The sequence below is a fragment of the Aythya ferina genome (genome assembly GCF_964211825.1).
Source record: "Aythya ferina genome assembly, chromosome: 1".
Lineage (NCBI taxonomy): Eukaryota > Metazoa > Chordata > Aves > Anseriformes > Anatidae > Aythya > Aythya ferina.
This window is the reverse complement of record NC_140296.1, coordinates 96,621,446-96,648,281: the sequence shown is the minus strand read 5'-3', so window position 1 is coordinate 96,648,281 and position 26,836 is coordinate 96,621,446. Positions and strand designations below refer to the sequence as shown.

General features: G+C 40.2%; 1 protein-coding gene across 8 annotated transcripts in view; it reads left to right on the top strand.

Annotated features, from left to right (window-relative positions):
• ITSN1 (intersectin 1) overlaps positions 1–26,836 on the top strand; it is a 122,689-nt gene that overhangs the window by 10,406 nt on the left and 85,447 nt on the right. For all 8 annotated transcript variants that reach the window (XM_084526678.1, XM_084526677.1, XM_084526675.1 and 5 more), the window contains exons 2-4: positions 16,303–16,362; positions 20,967–21,059; positions 23,105–23,168. In XM_084526678.1, coding sequence (XP_084382804.1) covers positions 16,335–16,362; positions 20,967–21,059; positions 23,105–23,168 — 185 coding nt within the window. In that variant the 5' untranslated portion in view covers positions 16,303–16,334. The remainder of the gene's footprint in view (positions 1–16,302; positions 16,363–20,966; positions 21,060–23,104; positions 23,169–26,836) is intronic.

The following is a 26,836-nucleotide window of genomic DNA, read 5'->3' as shown; positions in this document are numbered from 1 at the left end:
GAACAACCGCAGTCCCCCCCACCTTGATACTTTTTAATGATTTGGGTTTGTTGCTGGGGCTTTGTAACCTGAAATTGCTGCTTTCCAAAGCAGACCAGCTCTTCTGTCACAGAGAGAATCTCTTCCAGGAGTCAATTAAATTGCAGTGTGCAGTCTTCTGGAAGATCAAATTTAAAGATTTGTCTGTGTATTCAGAGCTTTTTTATTATTATTTTGGAGGAGAAAAAAAGCCTGAAGTATTGGTTATTGTTAGGATTGTCCATGCATGTTACCTTGTGTCTGGCATAAACTGTGTGTATGGTTGTAACGCCTCTCTGCTGTCTGTGTGCTCAGGCAGGTATCTTTTTTGTTTTGTCTTACTATTCTAAATGTTTCAGTTTAGAAGCAGTCTGATAGCTTTCCTAATTGCCAGTAATGAAGTCAGTTCCCTAGAAAGACCCACGAAAACCACGTGAACTTTGAAGTAAGCTAATATAAGGTAATGGGTGAGTAAAACAGAAACGTGCTCCCTGTGTTTCCCTGTGTGGCCTGATGCTGTGTCCACCAGCTGTTGTTTCTAGCTCTGATGGACCAGTCTGCCTTTTGGGGAAGTTTGTCTCCTTCCATTACTACCATTAGATAGTAGCTTTCTTACTAAGATTTTCCTACGAGTAAATAACATGCATTGTCTCGAGGTATTACATTTTCTTGCTAGTACCCAATATTTGCGCTGTTACCCAGGTTCTTTGCCTCCATCTCAATGTGATTCTTCCACTTGGTACTTTCAGCTCTCCGAGGACTTTAACTGTGTGCTTTGACAGCGTACTGGCTGCTGGCAATCAGATTTCTTGAGGCCTCCTTTAAGTCCTCACTTTGGGCTGGTAAACCAACAGGAACTTTTCAAAAGGCTAAAGTAATGACTGCAGGACTGGGAGATGCTGATTCTTCTGCAGGGCCTAATTCAAAATTCTTTCTCTTGTCTTAGTATCTCGAAGGTGACAGATTTTTTTTCCTTTTTCCCTTCTCCTCAAGCATTCCAGCTCTCAGCTGTGCAAGCAATGATTAAATGAGCGACACAGTAATGTACATGCCAGATATTTGTGTTATTCTCTCACTTGTCATCGGGTTTTTAGCATTTAAGAACTGGTAGGCAAATAATTAGCGAGATTTTTTCAGTGGGTTTTAAAGTAAGAACACGAACCGTTGCCACATACAGGAACTCCTGCAGCTCAAGACAGTTGTCATGGACGTTGTTCACTGGAGAATTAAAAAGAAAAAGGGGGAAAAAAGTGTAAATGGCCTTTTCAGTCTAGAATGTCAGTGCATCTCTTGGCACTGCTTGCTGAGAGGCTTTGAGAATTACTTGCTGCTGCTTTTTTCTCCCTGGAGTACATGAACTGGCATTTTTTTCCCTGGAATTTTTTTCTTGCATAATTTGGGGTTTCCTGCTTCAAAGTTGCACTACAACAGCTGTACGTTTCAAGGAGCACTTCGAGTCCTTGGGCTCTGAAACTGTCAGCAGCTGTATGCAAGCAGATGAGAGCTGAGGCATGTTCATCTAATTTTCTCTCTCTGGGTGCTTTACTTCCTCACATAAATGAGCAATAAAGTCGATTTGATAGGAGACTTATGCTATAGTGCTGCTCTGGATGGAAACCTGTGTGTGTCAATGCCTTAAAAGAAGAGAAAATAGCACTGGAGCTTTAGGAAATTTTGTAGTTATCACTAAGTTTTTTGATAAAACTAATTTAACAACCTTGTTCTTGCTGTGTCCCACACTTCTTACAGCTTACTGCTTGATGGGACTTGTTACATCTGTTCCCAGCTCCGGAACTGAGCATATCTAACAGAAAATGAGGGATATCTGACTTGGCACAGTTAGTGCCTCCGCTGGTTAAATAGCACTCAAGTTCTTGGCTAGACATGTGTTCCTCGTTCTGGTGTCAAATGCTTGTGAAGTAGTAGTATCTTCTTCTTTTCCCAAATGGAAGAGTTAGTTTTAAGGCAGAAGTTCAGGTTTTGTCCTCGGCAGGTAGCAGACTCTTCTTTCCAAGAAATTCCCTTTGTCTTTTGCCGTGCATTTCAAGCCTCGGTAAATGCTGTGTGTATTTTTCAGGTAAGTTGAAAACTAGACTGAGTACTTGAGATTGAAGGCTTTTTGTCTGATGGAGCTTTGATTGCAAGTGCTTCAGTACACGGGGTTTTTGAATAGCTAAGTATTGACAACTTCATTTTTAATGTTAGCTGTCTTTAGCCTATGCTTCTCCAGATAAATGATTACAAGAAAATCTTTCTTGCCCTTTTAGAGGGTAATTTATTAGCTGTAATGATCAGGGAAGGCATGGAAGCTTCAATATAAGCTCAGATTTCATTTTGAGGTCTCGGCTCAGAATGTAAATAATCAGAAGTGTATTTTTGGAGTCCAAAGTTTATTTTTAACATCTTGGCAGTTGCCAGCACTTAAAGTATGCTGTGCTGAAGCCAGCCAGCGTGTGTTGAGAAATCACTGTTGAGCGTGCTGCCAGTGATGCCAGCCTCTGCTGTTTCACGCTTCCTTCACAGCTGTCCCCAGGCCTCTTTGTATGATGTCCCTGTTGCAGAGCCTGGCCTTCAAGGTGTCTCCTGTTGGAGTCACAAGACTCAGCTTTCAGTGTAAGCTTGCCCCTATTTTTGACACACCAAGCTGAGAAATGAAGCAGTCCTGTTCCTGCTTTGTGAGCGAGATCACCTTAAAAGTTGCAGTAGCTCCTGGAGGAAGAGGTTGAATGGAGACAGCTCATTTTGGCTGTCTGGTTTTAATCACTGCTGAGTGTGAGCTTTAAGTTGTGCAAACTTGGCTTCCTCCTGTACTATACAACTTAGAAACCTTTCACATCTATCATTCTCACATGAAGATAAGTTCCATTTATTTACCATTACAGGCAAGTAGTTTGTAACATTAACCCACAGCTTTCTGCTCCATCTCCCCTATAAATGTGATCCTGTTAGACAAGTGAGGCGGGTTCATATTCCAATAAAAAGAGGTTCCCCTTTCTCCAAGCATTTTTGGTGCCCAGGAATATTATTTTGTTATATCAGTTATTTAAGCTGGCACTTAGTATTAAAAGTGGAGAATCTTGAAAAGTAATGTTCCTTACTCAATACGTTTTTGAGGAAATCTTATTAGGGTTTTGCTTCAGTTTATGAGAAGAGGTAACTGCCTTACATATGACATAGGTCTGCCACAGATACTGTGCTCTCTGGGCTAGGAACAGAGTGACTTATGCAAATTAAGTCAAATTAGGTTTATAGATTGCAGTCACCTAAATGTCTAGGAAAAAGAGAATTCTCTGGGCAAAGTCCATTTTAAGATGGGACCGTGACTGGTCAACTGGATACATTACAAAAAGGCAGAAGAACTTCTTAAATTCACTTTTTTAAATTCAAGGAAGATTAAAACTGCTACAAGTCAGAAATGTCCTTTGCATCAGGATAACTTTATTCATTAAAATATCTCCGTTATGGTCCCATACATACAGCTGTCCTTGTGATACACCTAGTTGGATGTTTTCAGTCCCACTGCATATATGTTGTGTGCTTCAGAAGCTTTCTGTGCTTTGGCTGCATACTTTCTCCTGAACTTGAAACAGTCTTTTCACAGCCTTTTCAATGATTGATAATGATCTAAACACCACAAAACCCTTTTTTTTTAGTGTGATTATTGCCTCTTTCCTTAGAATTGGATTTCTAGACATGGAACTCCCATTTTAGCAAAGGTAATGCAAATACCTGGATTTGGTCCCAGGATTTCACTTTGTAACTGTTTAAAATTGATATTAGAGGTGGCATTTCTGTTTCATTCACTGTGAGTCTTGGCTTCATCCCAGCCAACGTTAACTTTCAGTGAACCAAGGTAAGCTCGTGGCAATGAATGTACCCACAGAAAAGTGACTGGGTGAGGTGCAGCGCTGACAGCTTCTGTAGGGAGTTACAGCTCAGGGTCTAACGAGATGACTGGAGTTGAAGTTAAACAAGGAAACTTGTTATTTTTCACTTCAGCATCTGTGTCCTGCAAGAATCTTGTTCAGGGTTTGTATTGTGAGGGAAGGTGAAATGGAGAGGGACTTACAATCCGTACTGTAAAAAGAACAGCAAAGCTAAATTTCTCTTGGCAAGCCAGATCCTAAAACCAAGTTCTGTATTACACTGTCATCACCAGGCAATGGGTATAGCATCGTATTCTGAGGATATCTGAATGATCTCTTCCCAGAAGTGGAAGACTTGGAAAGGTTAATCTTTGTAAGGCTGTACAGGAGTGCTGTGAGAGCTGCAGGAGTTTGATGGAGGACTGGCACGAGCTGCATTTGAACTTTGAGGTGGATGAGCCGTGAAGTCTGCTGTGAGCATCGTGCCCTTCCTGCTTTGCCAGGCTTGTCTTGCTTCTCTGTTTGTTGGCCCTCCTCTTCACGACCTTCCCCTACTGCTCCCATATAAATGTCTTATCTCTTCACTTACGTTTTTCTCTCCCTGCCTCTGCTGAGGAAACAAGTCTCCCGAGGGCACAGAGTTCAGGCTGTCTCTGTACAGTAAACAACCTGCTGCCACCAGATGACTTCAGTGAATAAGGCTCATGCTATTACATGCCTGCAGATCTGCCCTTACATGTGTAGTTGGTGTGCTGGTTTTACCCTGCTGAGCAGCCAAACTCCACCACAGCTGTTCTCTACCTCCCCCTCCTCTAAGGAGATGGTGGAGAAAATATGATGAAAAGGAAAAAAAGGGCTCATGGATTGAGATAAGGACAGGGAGATCGCTCACCACTTATTGTCATGGCAAAACAGACTCAGCACAGGGAGATTAAAATAATGCTCCTGTGGGGGCTCTCCATGGGCCGCAGCCTCCTCCAGGCCACATCCACCTGCTCCAGCGGGGGCTCCTCCACCCATGGGGGGGCTGCAGCGTGGAGATCTGCTCCATGTGGGACCCATGGGCTGCAGGGGGACAGCCTGCTCCACCAGGGGCCTCTCCACAGGCTGCAGGGGAACTGCTGCTGCCTGCCTGGAGCAGAATCCAATCTGCTCTCACAGAGGTGCACCCAGCATTAGCGAGCTGATGGGCTCAGCTCTGGCCAGCAGCAGGTCCCTTTTGGAGCTGACTGGAGCTGGCTCTGATCTGACAAGGGGCAGCTGCTGGGCTCTGCTCACAGACACCACCCCTGCAGTCCCCTGCTACCAAAACCTTGCCATGTAAGCCCGATAAGTTGGGCAGTGACGAATAGTTACCATTCTTAAAATTTGCAAACATAGTGGTTCTCAAGGAGGTCAGCAGGCTTGTTTTCCATGGCTGTCTTCACTTTATGCTTGAACCATACTTGAAAGGTTTTTTTGTTTTTGTAGGTCTATTATGTTGTGAAATCAGGACATCTTATTATGACTCTTCAACTTAATTTTTTCCTAGTTGAAGACAGCCCCGCAACCATGATGTGACTTGTAACAAATTTCCCTGATTACTAGGTACTGAAAAACAGATGACTCCTGAGGTACCCACAGGGGAGAAATTTGTAAGCTACAGTAAGTAAGCCTCACTATCCTGCAGATTTATAACCTACAAGAAGTAAGCCATTAGCGCTAGCAGTAATGATAATTTTCTTATCCTCCTTAATGAGAAGAATTTTTATCCTGGAAAGAGGTATTAAAACACTTCAGTACGTGGAAATCTTTTCAGAATTATTAACCATACAGATTTCCTTGGTCACTTATGGAAGGGCCATAACAAAATAGTTTGCTTTGCAGATCAAGCATGAAAAATGCCTGTGCATATGGTTCCCTCTCCCTCTAACACCTGCGTTCTTAAGAAAAGTAATTAATTTGTTGGCTATAAATATTTATATACTTCAGAATGGGCACCTCTTTTCAAAATGTTTAATACACGTGGTTTTTCAAGTGGTCAGTCTTCTTTGCTGCTTTTCCTGTAGCTAGTTTGTGTGCACGTCCTGGTTCTTTCTTGCATAGGCTTTAAGTAATTCCCAGCCCTTGGCAGAAATGTGGAGCGCTGCTAGCCTGGAACTGCGCAGCACCATGCTGGAGTGATCCTATTGCTCCCTCAGACAGTGCTGCTGTGGAACAGGGATTGCAACATCCAGCTTGTTTTGACTAAAACTGAAATCTCTCCATTCTTGCAGTAAGCTCTTTCCTTACACTTTTTTTTAGTGGGAGAAACCTTCACTGCATATGTGCCATGCAGGTCTGTTGCTCCTCTCCCTTAGTGAAGTATATGGGAAGCTTTCATTTTTTCACATGGTTGCTAGGATTTCCTTGCTGCCTTTAAACTCATTATTACCCCTATTACTGTTATTATATCCATCAAGACGATTCCTGCACTTAGTCTTGAAGAATCTCGTACCCCAACGAGGGTTCAAAACCTCTTCTGTTGTTTTTGAGAGGCAGGAGGCTGCTTTATGTGGAAGTGATGGAATGAATATTTGTCTTCTGGAAATGAAACTCGTCGTGCGCCCTTAAGCAATTTTTGTGCTGTTCAGCTGCACTTACAGTGGTGGTACTTTGATAAGCCAGTTTAATATTGAAATAGGGTTTATAAATCGGAATAAGCTTTTTCGATTATTTATTTAGCATTTCATTTTGCAAATGGCTTTCTTTCCCTTTTTTGCATGTATCAATTGCTTAGTCTTGTGGACACAGCTGAAATGGTTCTGCTCTCTTATGAAAATCCCTTCTAGGCATTTTAGAGAGGAATAGATATTCCCCAATGGAAAAAGGAAATAGAAAGAACTTACTTTGGGATATACTCTGCCTTGTGCAATTGAATCTTGCTTTCAGCTCATCAGTAAGTTTGTAAACATCTTTTAAATAAGAGACATTACCCCTGGTAACTCAGCTTTAACACATTTGATTCCTTGTTTAAGCTTTACGCAGATTTTGTGCCTACTTGGCAGTGTAGGAGAATCCTTTATTCTGCAATATGCATTGTCTGATGAGCAGCCTTTCCAGTAAAATGAAATACATTAATTTTACAAATGCCCTAGGGTCTGTCCTGCTTCAAGTACCTGTTTGTGAAAAATAAGAGGAAATTTTAGTATTTGTTCATCCAACATTTGCATTTTTTTCACAATAAAGTTGTTATTTAAAGTGATGATCTGTCATTTTGTTGTCTGCTGGAAACACAGTTAAATGGTGTACTAATATCTGTAGGTAATATCAGATAAGTATTTTGAAGAATATTTTTTCCCTAAAGGGGTATTTTCCTTTACCAAAGTACATAACCATTGCTTCAGCTGGGTTGGTTATAAAGGAAGTGTTTTGCTTTCTGTTCAGCTGAGAACTGATGATCCTACTGCTGGAAAAGGAGTTCCAAATCTTAGCACGAGTAAATCTGTAAATAATAAAGTGGTCTGCTTTTTTTTCTTTAAAAAAAAAAAAAAAAGAAAGCTTTAGTTACTTTCTTGTAATATCTCAGCTGCTTTAGACTCAGGTATGTTTTCTGTACTCGCTTGGGAGCTATTATTTGTATTGTTTTATGGCTACAGTTCTCTGAATACTCTGCTAAAGGTGCCTGCCTCTAGGTCTTGTTCAATTTCTGAGAGACCAAGGAGGGTTATTGAATTGTGTCCTGTGTGGCAGGTGCTGCTTATTGTACAGGTTTCTTACTTGAAGTAGAAAAGAGACCATGTCCTCTTCTTTAATCTCTTTAAACACAAATTGTCACAGTTTCCTTGACTAAAGTGTAGCATTAGTAACTTTGTCACCTTGCTACTATGTACAGAGCACTTTGGCAGAGTCCTCTTGAAGCCTTTTGTGTGCCAAACCTGTAGAAGAAGTCAGTCAACATGTACTTCCATTCAATATTTATATATACTTACTTAAAAAATAATTCATAAGCCAAACCAGTTTTCTGTTCACGCTTTTTTTAATTGTCATTTCCTATGCAGCCTTGAATGTCTCCTAAAGAGTCAGGGTTGTCTACAGCTGGCATAGGGGTTTCTTTGAATTAAGTTACTGTCCTGTGGTGGGTTGCACTTGTTCAGCTGCGCTCTCACTCCCCTTCCTCACCAAAACAGAGGGGAGAAAATGGGATAGAAAACTTGTGGGTTGAGATAAGGACAGGGAGGTCACTTGTCAGTTTTGCCTGTGGCAGTAACTGGTCTGACTTGGGCAAAATTAAATCAATCACCAATTAAAATGCATATTGGGAAATTAAAACAACACTTTCCCCTTTCTCCTAGGCTCAGCTTCACTCCTCCATTCCTGACCCCTGCTTCCCCTGGAACAGCAGCTGAGGTCAGGCCATTGCAGCTCCTCTCTGCTGCTGCCTCCCTGACTCATTTTTCCTGCTCCAGCGTGGCCTTCCTGTGGGCTGCAGCCCTACGCACAGGCACATCCACTTGCTCTGGAGCGGGGCCCTACATGGGCTGCAGCGTGGATATCTGCTTCCTCGTGGCCTCCATGGGCTGCAGGGGGATCTCTGCTCCAGCACCCAGAGCACCTCCTCCTCCCTGTCTGACCGTGGGGCTCACAGGGCAGTTTCTCGTGCTTTTCCCTCTTCAGCTGCATTACTGTGGTATGACAAATGCTGTTTGCTGTAGTCAGGCAGACTAGTCAAGAACTATTACTTTCAACCTGTGACTGAACAACAGGATCATGTGTGACCAAAAGAAAGGTGAGTAACAGCAATATTTGTCTGAAGGACATACTACTTGTCTACTTGTGGATCTAAAAATGCTCCTAACATCATGCTGAAGAGTTAGGAAGGCAGAGACAGGAAGACATTTGGAGCAGAAAGCCCATGGGTTGGCTACTTCACTCAATATTGATGTCTGCACTGAGTTTCTGCTATGGCATGATAGATGCTAAATAACTCCTAATAAAACTCTCTGAAAATCTGACTATGGCAAATAGCGTTTGCTGTACCACTTCTTAGGATCACCATTCCTCTTAGAGTTCAGAAGAGCAGGTGCTTATGGAAAACAAGCTGACCTCCTCTGGAGTAGTTCAAAGGACAGAGGCATCTGCATCTTCCCAAATATCACCAAATTTATCCCATTTCTGCCCACCTAGAGCTATTATCTTTTTTTTTTTTTTTTTGGGGGCGGGGAAGGGAATGGGCACACAGCTCCTGCACTCTCTCAAATTTATATGCTGACTGCAGGATTTTTGTTCCTTCTTGCCCTTCTGCTAGCATAAAAGTTAACTTTGGGGCGGAATTGGGAAATATGAAGTGAAAGAACTTGGAACATCTGAATCTTTTTCCCTTCTTTCAATGTCATTGTTAAACTCAGACAAGAATGGGGATTTGCACAGCCTTGCAGGTTATATGGATTGGAGGGATTAGAAATCTGGTAAGGGAAATCTGCTCAGTGAAATAGAAGTGATTCAGTGCCGCTTTGGAAACAACTATGCTTAACTCCCTGAAAAAGTGGAGCTAAAAACTTAAAGGTGGCTAAGTTGCAAGTATGATTTGGCTGTCGGTGTGTTCTTAGACTGATACACAAATATATGCATAACGTGGCACTCACACCTGGCTGTTACCCAGACTTTGTCAGGTGTTGCTTTCCTTTGGCTAAAGCTGGATTCCAGGCTTTGTCCACTTTCCTCTTTTAAGATGTCTTTTTAAGAGGACATCTTTTAAGACGTTGCCATTGCTTTGTGATCCTTGAGCCTTGGAGGCAGCCAGTTTACAAGTTCTGAAATAAAGCATCCTTGTTTCATTTTATGTACTGTAAATAGCAGACCCAATCTGCTTTTTCTGATTCTTTTAGCATTCAGGATAACTATAAACCAGTATTTACTGGCAGTTGAGATCACTGCTCAACTTCATGTTTGTGAAACAAAACGGACTTTGAGGGTCTAAGTGAGCACAATACTTCCATAGCTAGCAGTGATGTCATGCATTTCCTTGTCCCCTTACTAAATCACTCTTGAAGTAAATGCCAGGCTACTACCGAGGTTATCTTGTGGCTGTGGCATGTATTTCTAACTCCATAATTCTTGCTTTTCCGATTTTTAGTATAAAAACTTCTTTTGAAGAGGGAGGAGTCAGAAATTCTCAACCACAATTGTGTTAATGAAGCTTTTTAACATAGAAAACAGCTTATTATGCCTCTGTAAGTAAAGACAACAATTAGGAACAAATAAAGCTCTAAATGCTCAAACCCCTAGAAGTTCATTTTAATTTGTGTGTGTATATGTATATATAATAAGAAAAATCACACCTTAAAAGATCTGCTGTTTTGGAATGAAGTCATCAGATATTGAAATGAAAATAAAACAAGATTTTTAATAAAGATTTTTAGAACCAGTAGATGATGCAGTGAATTTTCTATCCCATTGAATTTTCTATCACGTTAAATCTTTTAAAATGAAAGCCTGTCATCTCTTTAAAAAGATACTGCAATTCAGTCACAGTTCACTCATGACTGGAATTAGTGGATGAAGTGCTGTCAAGATTAAAACCAGTGCGTATGTGGGTGAGATTAGCAGCAGCCATTCAAATGGTGCTGGCTAGACTGTACAACGAAATGATCTCATCACGGCAGCCTTTGCTTTCCTCCTGCTGTTAATTGCATTTGATTGAACTGGGAACTGCTTCAGGGAAATACTTTTGCTTGGTTACCTAGCCTTTACTATCCTGGACTATTTTAAGTGTGGTGCTTCTGAGCTCTGTCAGTACTGCTGGTAATATGTAGTCGTCAGCAGTGTTTTTTTATGTGGATGAAGTTGCTGAATGGAGGAAGAGGTCTGGTTCTTTAACTTCACGTTTCCAATTTTATCATTTAGTTTATCTGCTGCTTGTACTACCCTTGTGCAAAATATGTTCTTTTAGTTCATGATAAGGCTGAATTAGGTTTCTGTTCCAAGTTAAGCTGTTCGCTTTTATCTTGAATTATTATAGAATAATAGTTGGGTTGGAGGGGACCTACAACAACCACCTAGTCCAACTCCCTGCCTGCCTCAGGGCTAGCCACAAGATAAATCACGTTACTGAGGGCATTGCCCAAATGCCTCTTGAACACTGACAGGCGTGGGGGCACCAGCCACCCCTCTAGGCAGCCTGTTCCAGTGTTTGACCACCCTCACAGTAAAGAAATGTTTCCTCATGTCCAGCCTGAGCCTCTCTGGAGCAGCTTTGTGCTGTTCCCGTGTGTCCTGTCATCAGTGAGCAGGAGCAGAGGCCGGCACCTCCCTCCCCACTTCCCCTCCTCAGGGGGTCACAGAGCAGTGAGGTCGCCTCTCAGCCTCCTCTCCTCCAGGCTGGACAATCCCAGTGTCCTCAGATTCTCCTTTTTCCTTCCTAGAAGGAAGAACCTAGAATGGAATCTGCACACCTTGGTAGGCAAGCATTTCAAACGTGCTCCTTGGGGCCACACCATCCCTTGGCTGAACCCCAGTGTTCATAATCGTGTCCTCCTCCCCCGCTGATCCTGGTGTGAAGCCCTCTCAGACTCACCAGGTTATGGGCCCAGAGACATCTCCTCCATCAAATGCTTTCCTGCCATAGCTTCCCCAGGTCTGAAATATTGACTGAAGTGGGGATTGTTGTTCCTCTTTGCTTCAGAAGAAGGATGTCAAAGCTAGTAAGCAGTTGCCTCATCGCTTCTCGTCTGTTGGAAGGAAAAAGGACCGCGTTTTCAGGGAGTGAATCTGTGAAGAAATAGTCTTCTGTGTTTCTAAATAAACCCTGAGCACCTGGCTTACTGCTTATGTAAATGTAAAATTATTAATATAAATATTTACGGGTTAAAGAAAGGAGAAATACCCAGAAGTATGAGCTAATATAGCCTGGAAAACTGGTGTTTGCTGGGAGAAACTGGCAGAAAGAGCACGCCAGTTGTTAATCTGGGTGGCAAATGAAGCCTTGTCTGGACCTTGCCTGATCATTGACCAAGTGTGTTCTTCATAGTGTTTCTCTTGAACTTTGACCCTAAGGCCATGAAGTAATAAAATGAGTTTTGGACAATGTGTCCTTTATGTAGTATTTGAGCAAGGAGACACAAAAATCTGGTGGTTCCTGGAAACAGCCGAGGAGGGCTTTCTTACAAAACCACTTGAAGCGGGAGTGACAGAACCAGATGAAGTGGCAGTGCCATGGCAAAAGAAAAAATAAACAATGGCCATAATTGCTTGCAGGTTTATTGTCTGCAGAAACATCATTTTTGTTGTCAGTCTGGGGCTTCCACCACAGCTGTCAACAGCCTGTTGATAAATGTCTCAATTTCTCCTGGTTTTTGGAAGTAAGGAGCTTGCCCTTGGACTCCGGAGCTGTTTTCTGACCTAGAGTGGAGGAAAGAGACAAACACTTCGGTACCACACCTGTTGCCTTCCGGGTGGGTTAGTAGTGATTTCTCTTCATCTGTGCCTTTTTCAACACCTTGGGAAAAAAATACAAGGACCAGGGGAACATCCTGACATTTGTGAGGGTGTGTACAACTAGAAATGATTCCTGTGAAGAGCTGAAACTCTGAAAAGTTCGGCTCGAGCTGGTAACTGTATTAACCATCTGATCTCCAAAGAGCAGGAGGCAGACTCCCTGTGAACATCTCAAATTATTTTTGTTTTCCGACATCTATCTTAAATAACCAGGCTTTGCTGAAGCTGCCTGAGTCCTTTTATTAATAGTAGTGTCAGGACTTCTCCGTGTAACACGGGAAGGCAACGAAACCTGCTGTTTGTCTGTGATGCTCGGAGATGACGTCCTGCCCGGGGTGTTTTGCCATAACGTGGAATTCGTGAGAAGGACGTGCTTTATCTGCTTTTCTTTCTTTGTTTGTTTTCCTGCAGGAGGAGGAAGGTGACTGATAAGTTGCCTTGAGGATTACTTCATGTAGTGTGTGCCCAAGATACATGAAGGCTGTTGAGGAATAGAAATGGTGTGCTGCGTTTTAAGGAGAATAAAACTACTTTTTTTTTTTTTTTTTTCCTTCCCCATGAGACTTGTCCCTGTAAAGACGCCTAGCACAGAAATAGCAAAATTGAGCTTAATTTATACCTCCTATGGGTTTTTTTATGTCTTTCTAAGAACATAGGCAACTTTAAATAGAAACGACCAAAGTTTTGAGACGTGTTGTTAAAACCTATATATAATACGTAGTGGAGGGAATTTTCATACACCTGACTTTTACGTCTTGTTAATGTAGTTGTTTTCAACCTGATCACTTTTCAAGGTGAAATTTTAAAGAAGACATCGGTATTTAAATTTACATCACCACCGTGCTCATGTATGCGGAAAGCCTCATTTAGCTCTGAAGCCTGTAGGAAATCATGGAGGGAAGGGCTGCATTTATTTCAGTAGGGTTGTCCCAGAGGAAGAAAATTGGGGCTGAGAATCCATCTCCAAGCATTGCCCATCTCCTCGGCGCTGAGAAATAGCGCTCGGGTGAGCACTGAAAAGAGGCTGAAAAACGTGGGCCCATCTGATCTTATCGACCCCGTTATTTCTGAGGAACCACACAACCTTCCGTCCCAGCTTTCCTTGCTGGAAATGGTCACTGCTGGTCCTTGTGGGCATCCAACCTCCTGAGAACCGGAGAGGTGAGACCCTTGAACACAGCAGGTGTGGAGTGAAGCTGGAGGATCACTGCCTTTCTAAGGACAATGCTTACAGTTGACTGATGGTGCACTTGTGGTTCCCCTTATTGGCTTTCTTCCTCCTGCTTGAGTAACTTCTAAACTCTTGGTCAACTGCAATCACATTTGTTAGAGAATTAAAAAAGAAAAAAAAGCCAAAATAACCAAGTTCATACAAATCTGAATGCCAGTAGTGGGTTAGAGGGAAACTACTGCTTTCCCACAGGGACCTGCCAGGGCTGTTCACCCATACTGCTTTGCCGTCAGCTTTCTGCTTGCTTCCTAACTTTTGTTTTGCCACATTACACATTTTTCTTATTGGGGGTTGCTGGGAGGATCGAAGAAGGCTCAGGGAAGTGTTCGTGCTGTTGTGGAACCAGCAGAGATTAGGGTTTGAAGAATGCAGACCCAAAACAGCTCGCTGCTATTTCAAAATAATGTTGTGAATTGAAATACCTGTTCTTGTATTTCTATTATGATCATTAGAAATATATGATAAATTTATAGCATAATGATTATGCCAGGTGTTTTCCAGATACATAATACCTGCTCTCCATCCCAGAGATCTTCAGCTGCCCAAATACTCAAAAAACCACCAAGTCACCCAGCATGAGAAGGCTGTGAAGTTCCTGCTCTCCCTTGGTCTTCATTTTCATGTGTAGCAACCCCTGAGCTGTTGAATTCAGCTGTCTGCAGCTGCAAAGTTTAATTCCTGCAGAGGTCAGGCCCCTGGCATTACCTTGGGCATGTGAAATGAAAGCTCTGGTTATGGAAGACTTGAGACTTCCCCCTCTCTTCTGTCTGACGTGTTTGAGGTAGAGGAGCAATAAATGACCAATTCTTTTGGAGTTGTGGTCATCTAGGGAGGAGAGTCCATAAAGTGACCTTAAATCCACTTCCCTTAAGGGACTAAACACTTTCAGTCCTTTTATGCACTCTTCTGTCCCAGTTCTTAAAATATTTCACTTTTCTCAGCTTGCACAATTGAATAAGTGGCTATCTTTTATTTCTTTTTTAAATCCTAGTTCGCTTCCTTCTCAAGTTCGAGTTTCCTGTCTTTTATTTTTTATTTTGTTGGCTTTCTGCTCTTGTCCTCCCGTGGCTGCCTTGAATGCTTTTCCTGTCCTTCTGCATCGTGTGGGAAATGGCAGCAGGAAGAGAATCCGTGCTCCTCTGGTGTCCCTCCTGTTATCTCTGTGACACTTGAGCACTGTAAGATTCAGCCGTACATCTATGGAAGCTCTGACAGCTTTTTCTTCTAGGGTTTACTCATAGTTTTAAAGAATAGAAGCATCATAATAAAGATACCGACTGCACTTTATAGATTAAAGTGGTCATTTTTCAGCCCTTTAGAAACGCTTTTGGAATAGCCGTGCTGCCAAGGTAGCCGGGCTTGCAATATTTTGTGAAAATACTCTATCAGTATGTGTAGGACACCAAACTTCTGAGTCGATGCCTTCTCTGCGTGAAATTGGTATCGGCTGCGTTACCTGGCATTTGGAAGGAGGTTTCTGAGTCATGCACCACGCTTGGTTGCCCTGCCAAATTACGAGGAGAAAAATCAGTATTTTCTTTGTAGGGCTTTAAATTGCAATTGATGGGGAGACCAGGTTGCAAAAATGCTCTGGTTTTTTTTTTTTTGGTTTTGCTTTTTTTTTTCAGTGACATCTGTGGTGTGTATATATAGGAGGTTCCCAAGTTGGAAGCCAGAAGAGTATGTGGGAAGTGTGAAAGGGGGATGGGGAGGGGAACAAACAAGAAATTCAGACAAAAGGAAATTGGTGGTGCAACTTAATGCCTTCTCTTGGTGATATTGATAAATTTCTGCTGCTGTTCGAGCAGTCTGAATTATTCTCCTTCTGGTTCTGTTTCCTTTTGCTTTTCTCCTGTTGCCTGGAAGACATGAGTGGAATCCAGTAGGGCAAGAGGCTGCTTTTTCATTGTTTTGCCACTCTCTTGCTAGCTATTGTCCTCTTGGCTCAGGCAATTCATGTCAGTCTTTGTGTGGCGAAAGAAAAATGTTTTTCCTTTTTTTTTTTTTCCTTTAAAGATTAAATTTCTGGACTCTAGATTGCTGTTATTTGAAAAGTAAGCAGTGTTAAATTCAGAGTATCTCCCACCAACTAAAGCATTTTTCTTTGCGATGCCAGCTTCAGCACTCTATTCATTTGAACACACTTATTAAATTTGCGGGCCAATTTCAGGGTAAAGGAGGCTTGCAATCCAGTTTCATTTTTTAATGTACTTTGTTTAAACAAAGGAGCTAAGCAAGACAGTGCATTTTATGATTTTTATTTTTTTCATCAGGAGTGAAAAACAGATCGCTGACAATGTTGTGTGTTTTCAACAGTTGGAAACAGAGCCAATTTTGCTCTTAAGTAGGAGCAGAGCTGTTACACCCGGGAAAGTAATGCAGCGTTGAGCAGTGTCACTGAGATCTTGTCAGTTGGGGCTGACTTAGTTCTGTTCTTTACTACATCACCGATTATTTATAAACGAAGATCATTTCTGAGGGCACTCTTGAAACAGCACTGAGATGTAGCTATGTTTGCTAGTTTGAAAAGACACTTGCAGATGGACAGAATAGCACAAAAAATGAGACATTTAGATCTCTTGTAAGTAACTATTTTGTCAAGTAGTGTTTGCGTGTTACTCTTTCTTCATTGCCCTGATTTTTCCTGCACTAATTGATGGTGGTACAGAAAATGTATTGAAAGTGGAAGATACCATAACCATTGGTGATTATTATTGCTTTTATTTTTTTCAGGCATCTATTAACAAGCTAAAAGTGACAGAACCATGGCTCAGTTTCCAACACCTTTTGGGGGTAAGTCATTTGTGATGTATCCCGAACTGTTCTTATATGAAAAAATTCTGCATAAATGTGTTGTTTTTCAAGTATGTTCTGTATGGAAGTGTTTATGGAAATGCATCTGCCTGAGGTGATAGTTATCAGACTTGTGATGTTTTTGCAGACCCATTGGAGAACACGCATTAAATTCTGTGGAGACATCTCAAAAGAGCCGAGCAGAAAGGCTGCATGTTTCCCTTCTTGTGCATTGATCCATTGCAGTCCTTCTGTTTGTTCGTAACTGTGGGGCAGATCCAGGCCACTCAGTCACTGACAGTAGGGCAAAGCCTCCGTCTGCAGTTACCTAGCTTCATCTGCTTGTTTTAAGTTTCCTGACTCGGTTCTGTCTGCATTTCTCATATTTTTTTTCAGAGGAAATTCTAAAGTGCCATTTAAATATTATAAATTCTTGCTGCCTAAGCACTATTTGTGGTTGAGAAGTGGAAGTGCTTTTTCTTTTAGGACTCCTGGACTTTTTCATTGCTGAAAAGTATGGCAGACGCTTTTGTATGCCATCACTTCTAATTTCTTTCCTGTATTGGACCATAATCTGTGTTTAGATAAGAAAAGTGCTGTGATTTTTAGCACTCCATTTATAACAGGGGAAGGTAATACATCTTGAACTTCATTTTTTTGGTGAAAAATCTAGAAAGGGCCCTGGTAGTGCAGTACAGACATTGCTTTTTGCTACCCATATGAAATACGTTTTTGAGCAATCTGTGATCCAGTTTTTTTGCAACTGATCTGAAGGAAGATGACGAAGATAGATTTCAGTGCTGAAAACTAGTAAGTAGTGGAACTAGTTTGGTTCCCCTTAAACTGAATGATGCATCTGTGACATGCTTTTCTCTGAAAATGTAGATAGGATTCTAATTGTGTGTGTATTTGTGTATGAATATGGATGCAAAAAATGTGTGTGTAGGTATACGTGTATACAAATATATGAATATATATGGAAGTCTAGTTTTTGGGATGTGATATAGCTAAGAACTCAATTTCTAACTAGTGTTAGTGTTTCAGTAAGAGACTTTAGCAAAAAAGCGTGTTATTCAGAGTGTGTTGTTAGAGAGACGCGGTTCTTGTTAAACATGATTGATTGGATGCAATCTCTGCCAGTCTGAAAAAATCCATGAAGTACAACAGAAGGAACACATCTTTGCAAGTGGTAGCTAGAACAAACGTATAATTGGAAACTGTCATTCACTGCCTCGGTTATGTTGAAGTCCAGCCCTCTGGAACTGCATCTTGGAGCGAAACTAGCTACCAAAAGTTTTCATCAAATAAACTCACTGAACAGTGTCCCGTAAGATACCCCTCTAGGTTGTGTGAAATGTTGGGAATAGCTTTCATTTCATCTGATTTTCACAGTCTAAGAAAGCCGTGATGTGAATGGAATCTGCTGGTTTGGACTGGAGTTCGGGCTGCGCTTCGCATGCACCGTATTTAAACACATGCGTGCGTTCTTAAGGGAACTCTCCTCTTCAAAGCATTCTCCTTTGCCATGTTTAGAAAGTTCTTATTGCTTTGCAGATGGATAGCATCTTTCTTTTTTCAACTTTATGTATTGCTATTTGATCTTGCATATGTTGTCCAGGATCCTGTTAGCTGTACGATGTGGCTTTAGGGAGGAATGAGTTTACTATTTCTTCTCAAACAGCTTTTCCGATCTGGCTGCTCTACAAAGAGTGGGTTGAAATAAATATGTGGCTAATGTAGTTCCTGGAGTATCTTTAATTTCAAATGTGGTGTGAGGGAAGTCTGTTTTGATATTTGTACTTAAAACAAATCTACCAGGTAGCAGCAAATCTCCTCTTAGATGAAGGACAGCAGAAGTCTGAGATTGTTATGAGAGGAAATAAATGGGGTTGTAAAGAAAATTCCAGTTCTTATGGGGAAATGTATCCCCCTTTCAAGAATGCAACATTTTCTGCAGTCACTGATCAAGATGCAGATGAAATTTATGCAGTCTCCATCTTGGGAGAGCTCTTGCTCCAAATGAGTGATCTCTGGTATTCCTCTCCATGTAAATATTAAATAATTTTCATTTTGTTTTTATTTAACTAATTTCTTTTTAAAAAATCTTCCAAAATCATCTTGGGGAATGGGCATGGAAACAGCACAGCACCCACCACGTGAACTGGGCTGACTCACTGATGTTCTAGAACACTGTTCATTTTAAGGATGACATTAACAAAATTGAATGAGCATAATAGGATTTCTTTTAATTGTCGGGAAGAATGTGTGGTGTGCTCGACCTTCTGTTGATTTGTCCAGGAAAAGAAAATGCCCATTTTATGTACGAGAGTGCACTGCTTCACTTTGGCAGATGAGATGATTGCTGAGCCTTCTGTAAGAAAAGATGGTTAGAGGGCTTGCTACTGTGTTCAAGAATAGCTTTCCTATGAGTCAATTTTGTGGTTTGATGACTGCTTCCTTCACATCCAAATATATTGAAATGCCTCACAACTTCTGTGTTGGCATCCAGGACCTGAAGCCACGAGTGATGTCTCAATGCTGGGAAAGATCCTACTTCATGCCCTCCCATAGATCTCATTGTTTCCTCCAATAACAAAAGATGGAAATGAGGCAATATCAGAGATGCCATTCAGAGCTCTTGTGAAGAGGCTGCTACATTTGCTTGGCTTAACTTCATCTCTTTTGATGTTCATATCCTCCAAAGGAGATCTACTGTTTCAATACCAACCAAGTCTCCATCTGGAAGAGTAAATACTGACCATCTTTTGTTCTGGTTTCAGGGAATCCAGAGAAGAAATAAATAAATTTTGTTTTAAAATAGTTAATAGAATACATTTTTGGTTACCTCACACCATAGGAGTTTTTAGTTATGAGTTGTATTTCCTTCTTTGGAGAAGGATAGGAAGAGATGTTCTTTGTTGTTTGTGGTGTTTTTTTAGGGGGAGTACTGGAGTCATCTATACCTCAAATTGAGAGAGAGAGCGCCAGAGAATCATTACAAAAGTCACAGTATTTTTCTTTCTCCCCACATTGTGTTCAAGAATTTTTCCCTCCAAGTGTAAATTACCACATCCAGCCTTATGATCTCATGCCAGAGTAGTCATGTTTCCTTTACGGGGGATGGTCATCTCCCATTGCTTGGCCTATACTAGCTGGCCTAGCCCATATATTGGTCAAAAAGTCTTAATCAACACTATCAACTTAATCAACACTCCTGCCGGGAGTTTGCAAGAAGATGGAGGTGATAGTTCCTTATGTGAATTGTAGTGTTTTGGCACATTCGTATTCAAAGGAGAATCCCATTTCATCCTCACAGGGAGCACAGCTATGAAACCTGTTTACAGTGCCTCTTGTTTCTTTGGACTAATCTTAAAATGTCCTTTGTTTGAGTGAGATATTATCAACCTGCCTTCTTCTAGAAATACACAGATTATCTGAAACGGAGATGATAATTTTTTTACCAAGAATGTAGCTTTCCTTTCATTAACAAAACCAAACATTTAAAAGGATGTTTCTCTTCCCCTTGCCCATTTCATTTTCTCTCCAAAGTATGTTTTGCCACATGAAAGTAGTTTTTCAATGGAAGAAATTTAGGAGGCAGGAAATTCTCATGTTCTTCTTAACTGCTGAGTTTGATTCTGACTCAGCCTGCAAGCAGTTTGAAGTACTTGCTGTGGATATTTGTGGTCCCTATTACCTGAAATTGAATCTCTGAGAATTTAGTGCTGAGACAGAGCAAATGCTAGATTTCCTTGTTATTTTCACAGAACACTGATTCCATTAACTTGGATGCCTTCAGATCATGACATGCCTGTACAGCAGGAGTTACAGGAAGTCGCACCAGCACAATGTACTTCTCCAGATGTTGAAATCATGATGTGTTACTGGTCTACAAATTGTTGAGACATGCCTGCAATATAATGTTAGATAGTTCGTTGGAGGTCTTGGGTAGAAGATGAGATGTTGTGTTTGCTCTGAGTACAAATAATCTGAAGGATGAAAGTGAAATGTCTGGAAGAGGAGAGAGAGTGGATCTGTTGCAAAAATGAAAGTAGAACTAAAGAACACGTTGTAGGATCATGGTATTGTAGAAGGGGTAGTAAATCTCAGCGTAAACTAAATATTTACCTCTGGATTAGGAGCGTGGTGTGAAGAATCTGGTCCTTGCAATGTACTCTTACTCAGACTTCTCAATCTTAAAAAGAATGATGAATGTACTTTCCTGAACTGTGCTGTTGTTTCCAATGAAAATTGTTAATCATCTGGTTTCATCACACTTTTCATAGACGAGTAAGGGGAGTTCTCCTCTGGTGCTTAGGGACATGGTTTAGTGGGTGATACTGGTGGTAGGGGGATGATTGCACCAGGTGATCTTGGAGGGCTTTTCCAACCTTAATGATTCTGTGATAATATTCTGTAAGTACTGACTGGCTATTTTGGGATTCATGGAACTTGCAACTACAGACTTTGGAGGAATAGCTTCTATGCTTTTGTATGTTGTTTTCATAGGTCTGGTATGGTGTGATTTAATTATACTCAGAAATAGGGATTTTTTCTTTTTTTAGATGTTTCTTAATTTTGTTTTTCTGTCTCTCTTCAACTAGGCAACCTGGATATCTGGGCTATTACTGTGGAGGAGAGAGCTAAACATGATCAGCAGTTCCACAGTCTGAAACCAACATCTGGATTTATCACTGGTAATGAAATAGTTTTCGCTTCTAATTTCATTTAAGTAAATCTTAACTAATGAGTCTAAATATGTACAGAGCTGCCTGGGAGACGATAGGGCATAAGAATTTAAAAAACGGAACAAGTCTTACTCACTTCCCATCCTATTTTTCATTTGCCTTACTACATCAACTCCACTTTTTCTGATATTTTACTGTAGACACTATACCTGGTTTATGCCACTTGCTTTTTTAAGTAGAATTAAAATGATTTATAGCTGGCTCTATACAGCAGCTGTATTGTGTAGAGGCAGCTGATAGTTATGAACTGCAGAGTTACAATTCAGAATGTGGAATCACCCTGATGCTTAGTAATATTTATAGTGCTTTAATGCCCTCGGTGAATTAACTCCCTGTCCTGAGCCTGGCTGAGATAGCATTAACTTTCTTCGTGGCAGCTTGCATGGTGCTGTGTTTTGCAGTGTTGATAACACCATTTTGGCTATTGCTGAACAGTGCGTGCACAGCTTCCAGGATTATCTCTTTCTCACACTGCTCCCTGCAGCTGGGAGGGGACACAGCTGACCCAAACTGACCAAAGGGATATTCTGTACGGGCACGCTCAACAGCAACTACAACAACTAGGGGAGGTGGATGCACTTTTTTTCAAGGTAGCCATTGCTCAGAGACTGGCTGGGCATTGGTTGCTTGCAGGAGGTGGTGAGTGATCACCTGTGCATCACTTAGTTATTTTATTTTTTTTTCCCGTCCCTCTTTCAATTATTAAAACATCTTTATCTCAGTTAACAAGCTTCCTGACTTTTCACACTTTTGCTCTGCCTATTTTCTCCCCCCTCCTGCTGGGGAGAGAGAAATTAGTGAGTAGCTGGTTGGGTCCTAATTTCTGCTGGGGTCAACCGGCTACACTAACATACTAATAGACTAAGAAGTCTGTTTAAATAAAGATCTATTAATTTAACTGAAGTCTGTTTCAGAAACTGATTGTTTAAATTAGTGCAATCATTGTGGGTGACCTTTTAAAAAAACTAAATGGCAAAAAATGATGTAATTTGTGGGAAGCAAGGCTGTGAATAAAGGCTGCATTGGTCCTGCTAAGTTTTCATTTAAAACCACTGATTTGCTTCAGTTTCGAAGTCAGTATGGTGTCTAGTTTTGTTTTGTTTTGTTGCATTAAATTCCCTTAAGTGCTATCTAAAATCTTTTGCTCAATGGGAATAAATGCAAGGTAAAGCTATGTTCTACTTTCTTTCTGCTATCTGCCCATCAAGATGATTTCCAGCGTATGAAATCAAAATTGGATTCTTAGCAGAGTCTCATCACACCCATACATAGCTCCAAGTATACAATTTGATTGTTCCTGCTCCTGTTACATGACAGACTTGACACAAAATCTGTTGTAGTTCAGTATGTAAGCTAGTACAGTTTTTATCGACTTTATGTGATATTTAGTGATATTTCTAGTTTGTTTACAAATTTCCTTTGCAGGCCACGTTATTTCCAAGTGCCTAATCCTTTTGTAATTGTTTTTCTATCCTTATTTCTAATTGATATTTGGAAAATGATTGAAATGTACCATTGTTTTCTTTAAGGGTAGCTTTATCTTGGGTTACACATCAGGGTAAAGACCACTTTATTTTGTTTGTGGCAGCTGACTGGCCTTGTACTACCAAAAATCTAGGATAGAGTTTGTATTGATATATAATTTCTTTGAAGGGAAAAATTTTCATGTTCTCACCAAGCACATGATTCCTGCAAAGAGAGCCATTGACACAAATTAGGGACTGTAAGCTGTGAGTTTTCAGTTGTACTAAATGTCCAATTGACTTCATGTGGTGCTGACTGTTGCAGACTGACAAAGTATGTCCTTGTTGGAAATACCTTGTAGGCTCTTGAGTGACAAACCATTAAATATCATGCTCTGTTATATATGTATAGCATTAAGTATTTATGGCTTTGCTGTTGCTTCTGATTTAGATATTTTGACTGATGATTTCCTCTTTACTCTTACGGGTATTGTTAGCATTTTCTCAAATGATGTCCTATTTATTTTATAGGTGATCAAGCTAGAAACTTTTTTTTTCAGTCTGGGTTACCTCAACCGGTGTTAGCACAGATATGGTGAGTATATGGAGGAAGCGGGAGATTGCGGTTATGTTGGAGCATGAAGCTTATTTGTACAGACTTGGGCAGTAATTGTATCTCATATTCTGGGGTTTAAAATCACTCGTTTTGTTCAGTGTGCTTTCAGAAGTCTACAAGTCAAATATGCTTTATAGTATTGTTTACCTGAGTTTTTAAGTTACTTATCCAGTCACTGGAAGTAGCCATCCTCCTAGAAATGGCATTTTTGAAGTTGGTGATTTGGAACTCTCCTTTCAAACTACCAAATGCTTTCAGTTTTGTTAAAACTATACTAATGCAATCATTAAGCATATTAAGTAGTAGTCGAATTCTTTCTAATTAGACAGCCTGTGCAAGACTTGTAAAACTTATTACCACATTAAGACTGACAATAGACTGTTTTCATTGTAGTTGAAGATGCAGCTTGAAAGCTTGAAATTTTTAGTATTTCTTGGTGAGTTTAGACATCTCACAGTCTTCATTGCTGTACATTACACATCACAGATACTTCTGCAGTCTCGCAGTTTTCTTCATGCAGGAGAACTTTTGCTGTAAATTACATGACCCTTCTGGATCTGGAAGTGCTAACTGTAGACTATTTATAATTTGCAGTAGTTATATTACTACTAAAACCTTCTAGAGTGGAAAAAGCAGCAGAGCAGTGGATAACTTTCAACAAATGTGCTAACTTTTTCTCTGATGTTAGCTGTTTGAAAGAGAGGGTCATTTATTGCACTTATAACAACTTTTTGTTGTAGTAAGAGCTTCAAAAGGCAGAGTCTTGCTCTGACTGGAGGAAGAAAGTTATTTCCTTGTAGGAAAAACAATCACTTTGGAAATATGTGTGCTTTAAAGAGGGACTGGATTTACATGGCTTTTAAATAAGTAGCTTATTTTCTTTTCAAATGACTTTTGTCTTACAAATGTCCAATCTGGTCTTGTTACCTTATTTGCTAGAAGGCTCAGTGAAAGTTCAAATGTCCCTGTGGAACTTATCTTGCTTCTTAATTAAAGAGTGAAAGAGCTTTTGTCTTAAACAAGACATCCTTTCTCCAAAAATGTTCCATAGGCATTAGCTTTAAATAGGTGTTAACAAAACTAAACAGTTGTAAATAGTCTGACTAAAAATCTCTTCCTCTCTGAATTATTCAGTTTTTCAGCCTCTTGAGAGGGAGAGAATCATTCCACTAGTTCTGTAGTTGTCATAGAGACAAGACCTGAACTTGCACATTTTTTTAAATAAAGCTGAACTAAAACTTCTTCATGCTGCCTTTCTAAATCATACTAAAAATGTAGGTATCTCTCTCATTGTCTGTCTTCTTTTTACAATCATCTCTGAATTAAGAGAAGTAATTATTTATGTTAAAGTCTAGATCAATTTTATGAATTCTTAGTTGGAACTAGAATAACCAAGACAATATTTGCATAGTGGTTGTAAAAATAAGAGACCTCTTTAAAAAAAAAAAAAAAAAGAAGAAAAAGGAAAAAATCAACCCTTTTTCCCACCACTTGAGTGATGTAGCTCTTTTGATGAATCAGTGAGTGTTTGTTTGTAACCTACCACATATTACTGCTGTCCCACAGAAACAATAGAAGTTAGGCTGTTTAGCAGCAAGAAGTCCTTTGCAGCCTCCAAAGGACGTCACAATATGCTCCAGACTGCAGTGAAAAATGTGAATCATTGTTTGCCTTAGCTCCCAGGGGTAAGATCTGCAAGCGGCACTTGCTTTGTGGATTTAGAAGTTAACAGCAATATTCTGAATGTTGCCTATCCAAATTTCTATTAACATTGATGTAGGACTGTGAATATTTTAACAGAGGGAGAAAATCTGCCATAAAAAGCCGAGAATCTCTGTAAGAGATAAGACCTACATAAAATATTTTTTATCACGATTTCTTAAACAGATGGAAATGCTTACTTTATATAGCGTGCGATTGAGGAAGATAGATAGAGGAAGAGAAGGGAAAGTAAAACACTCTTTCAGAAAGGAAAGTTACATTCTGAGTTAGAGCAACTTGTACAAGTCTTCAGATTAATTTTCTGATCCTAAACATACGGAAGCATGGGCATACTGTATGTTGCAATATCCTCAATGAGCTGACTTGCTTGAATCCAGTTTATTATATTAATGTCTGTAAGGTAAGAACCTAGCATTTGTTTCATAAAAGGCCACCTACAGCTGTGTGTAGACAAACGGACGCTAGTACAAAGTTCCATCTGGTTTGTTGGCCATGGAAGTTCTTGTGTAGAAAAATAACAACTGGGAAAGGAATTGCAGGGGGTTGGCCTAATGAGTGACAGGCCAGCTTTCTGAGCTTTCTGCAGAAAAACCAAGCACTCTTTGACTTTCCAAACATATTATCTCATGACTGGGAGAATTTTGTTTAAGTGAACTGTATAAGGACTGTAGCTATCTTACATTTTAAGTAAACTTGAATTGCTTTTTTTTTTTTTTTTTAAATCATGAAAAAGTAGTTTTTACTAGAACTTCAAGAAATACTAGGTAGCTGAGTATCAGTTAAATGTTTTCTGCTTCAAGGGCTGCTTTGATGGTATTCTGCAGTTGGTGTAATTGTTTTCTAAGATGAGACCCTGAACATTATATCTTATTTAAACTTCTGCTATTAGTCAAAGCTTCCTTAGTACTCATTTTCTTTAATACAGCAGCTCCATGCTTTTTAGCACTGAGAATTCCTGTGTCCCTTCTATGCTGCATTCATGTAAGAAAAAAGAGGTCTCCGTGTCCTCGGTGGAGCAAACTACTGGAATTACTGTGATATGTCATGGATACTACTGATCTACCCTTTTCAGGCTTTGTAGTATCCCAAGCTGGTTTTTTTGTTTGTTTGTTTGTTTGTTTTTTTCTTTTCTTTTCAAAAGCCTCTAAGTAGGCATTGAATTGAGACAGCAATGGCCTGAAAAATAACTGCTTTTAAGTAGGTAACAACCTGGCTGTCTTCTAAAGCTCTCCTGAGTGTTGGCCTCGAAAAGCATCTTCTGTGTAGCCTCTCTTGAATTAAATGGGAACTAAAATAATCAATGCCAGCTGTTTTTGTGTGTTTAGAGTTATTTGGTTTTGATTTTTTAGGACAGATTAAAGCTGTCAGGTGACACTACCTTTTCCTGACATGCATTTCCCTCATAAGCACACAAATTTCTTAAATTTCTATCAAAGTGTGGATCTGAAAGATAAAGGGGTGGCAATTCTATGAGTTGTCAATCTTACTATACATGCATTAAGTGAATGATGGAAAAAAAAAAGTAATTTCTCATTTTATGCCTGAATTTTAAGGCACAGTATGGGATTGTATAATCTAATATGGGAATGTAAAGCTAAATAATTCCAGGTTTTTCAACTGCAGGCTGTTTCCTTGCTTTAACACTGTTATTTGCACGGAGATGGGTGTTTCGTAGCCTAATTGTAAGCACATTTAAAGGACAAAAATGCTTGCATGCTTAGTTTCTTTCTTTCATAGATGCAGAAACAATCAAGTTGTCTGCGTTCTGCAGAAAAAAAAAGGAGAAGAAAGAAGCAGGAAAAGATCTGTAGGGGAAGAATTTTGTCACCACCTGTAATCTAGCATTGTGATGAAGTCTGCTGTAGTTTTTCTCATTAGAAAACCCCTGTTGTAAACACAGGCGTGTTCTATGAAACATAATCAAT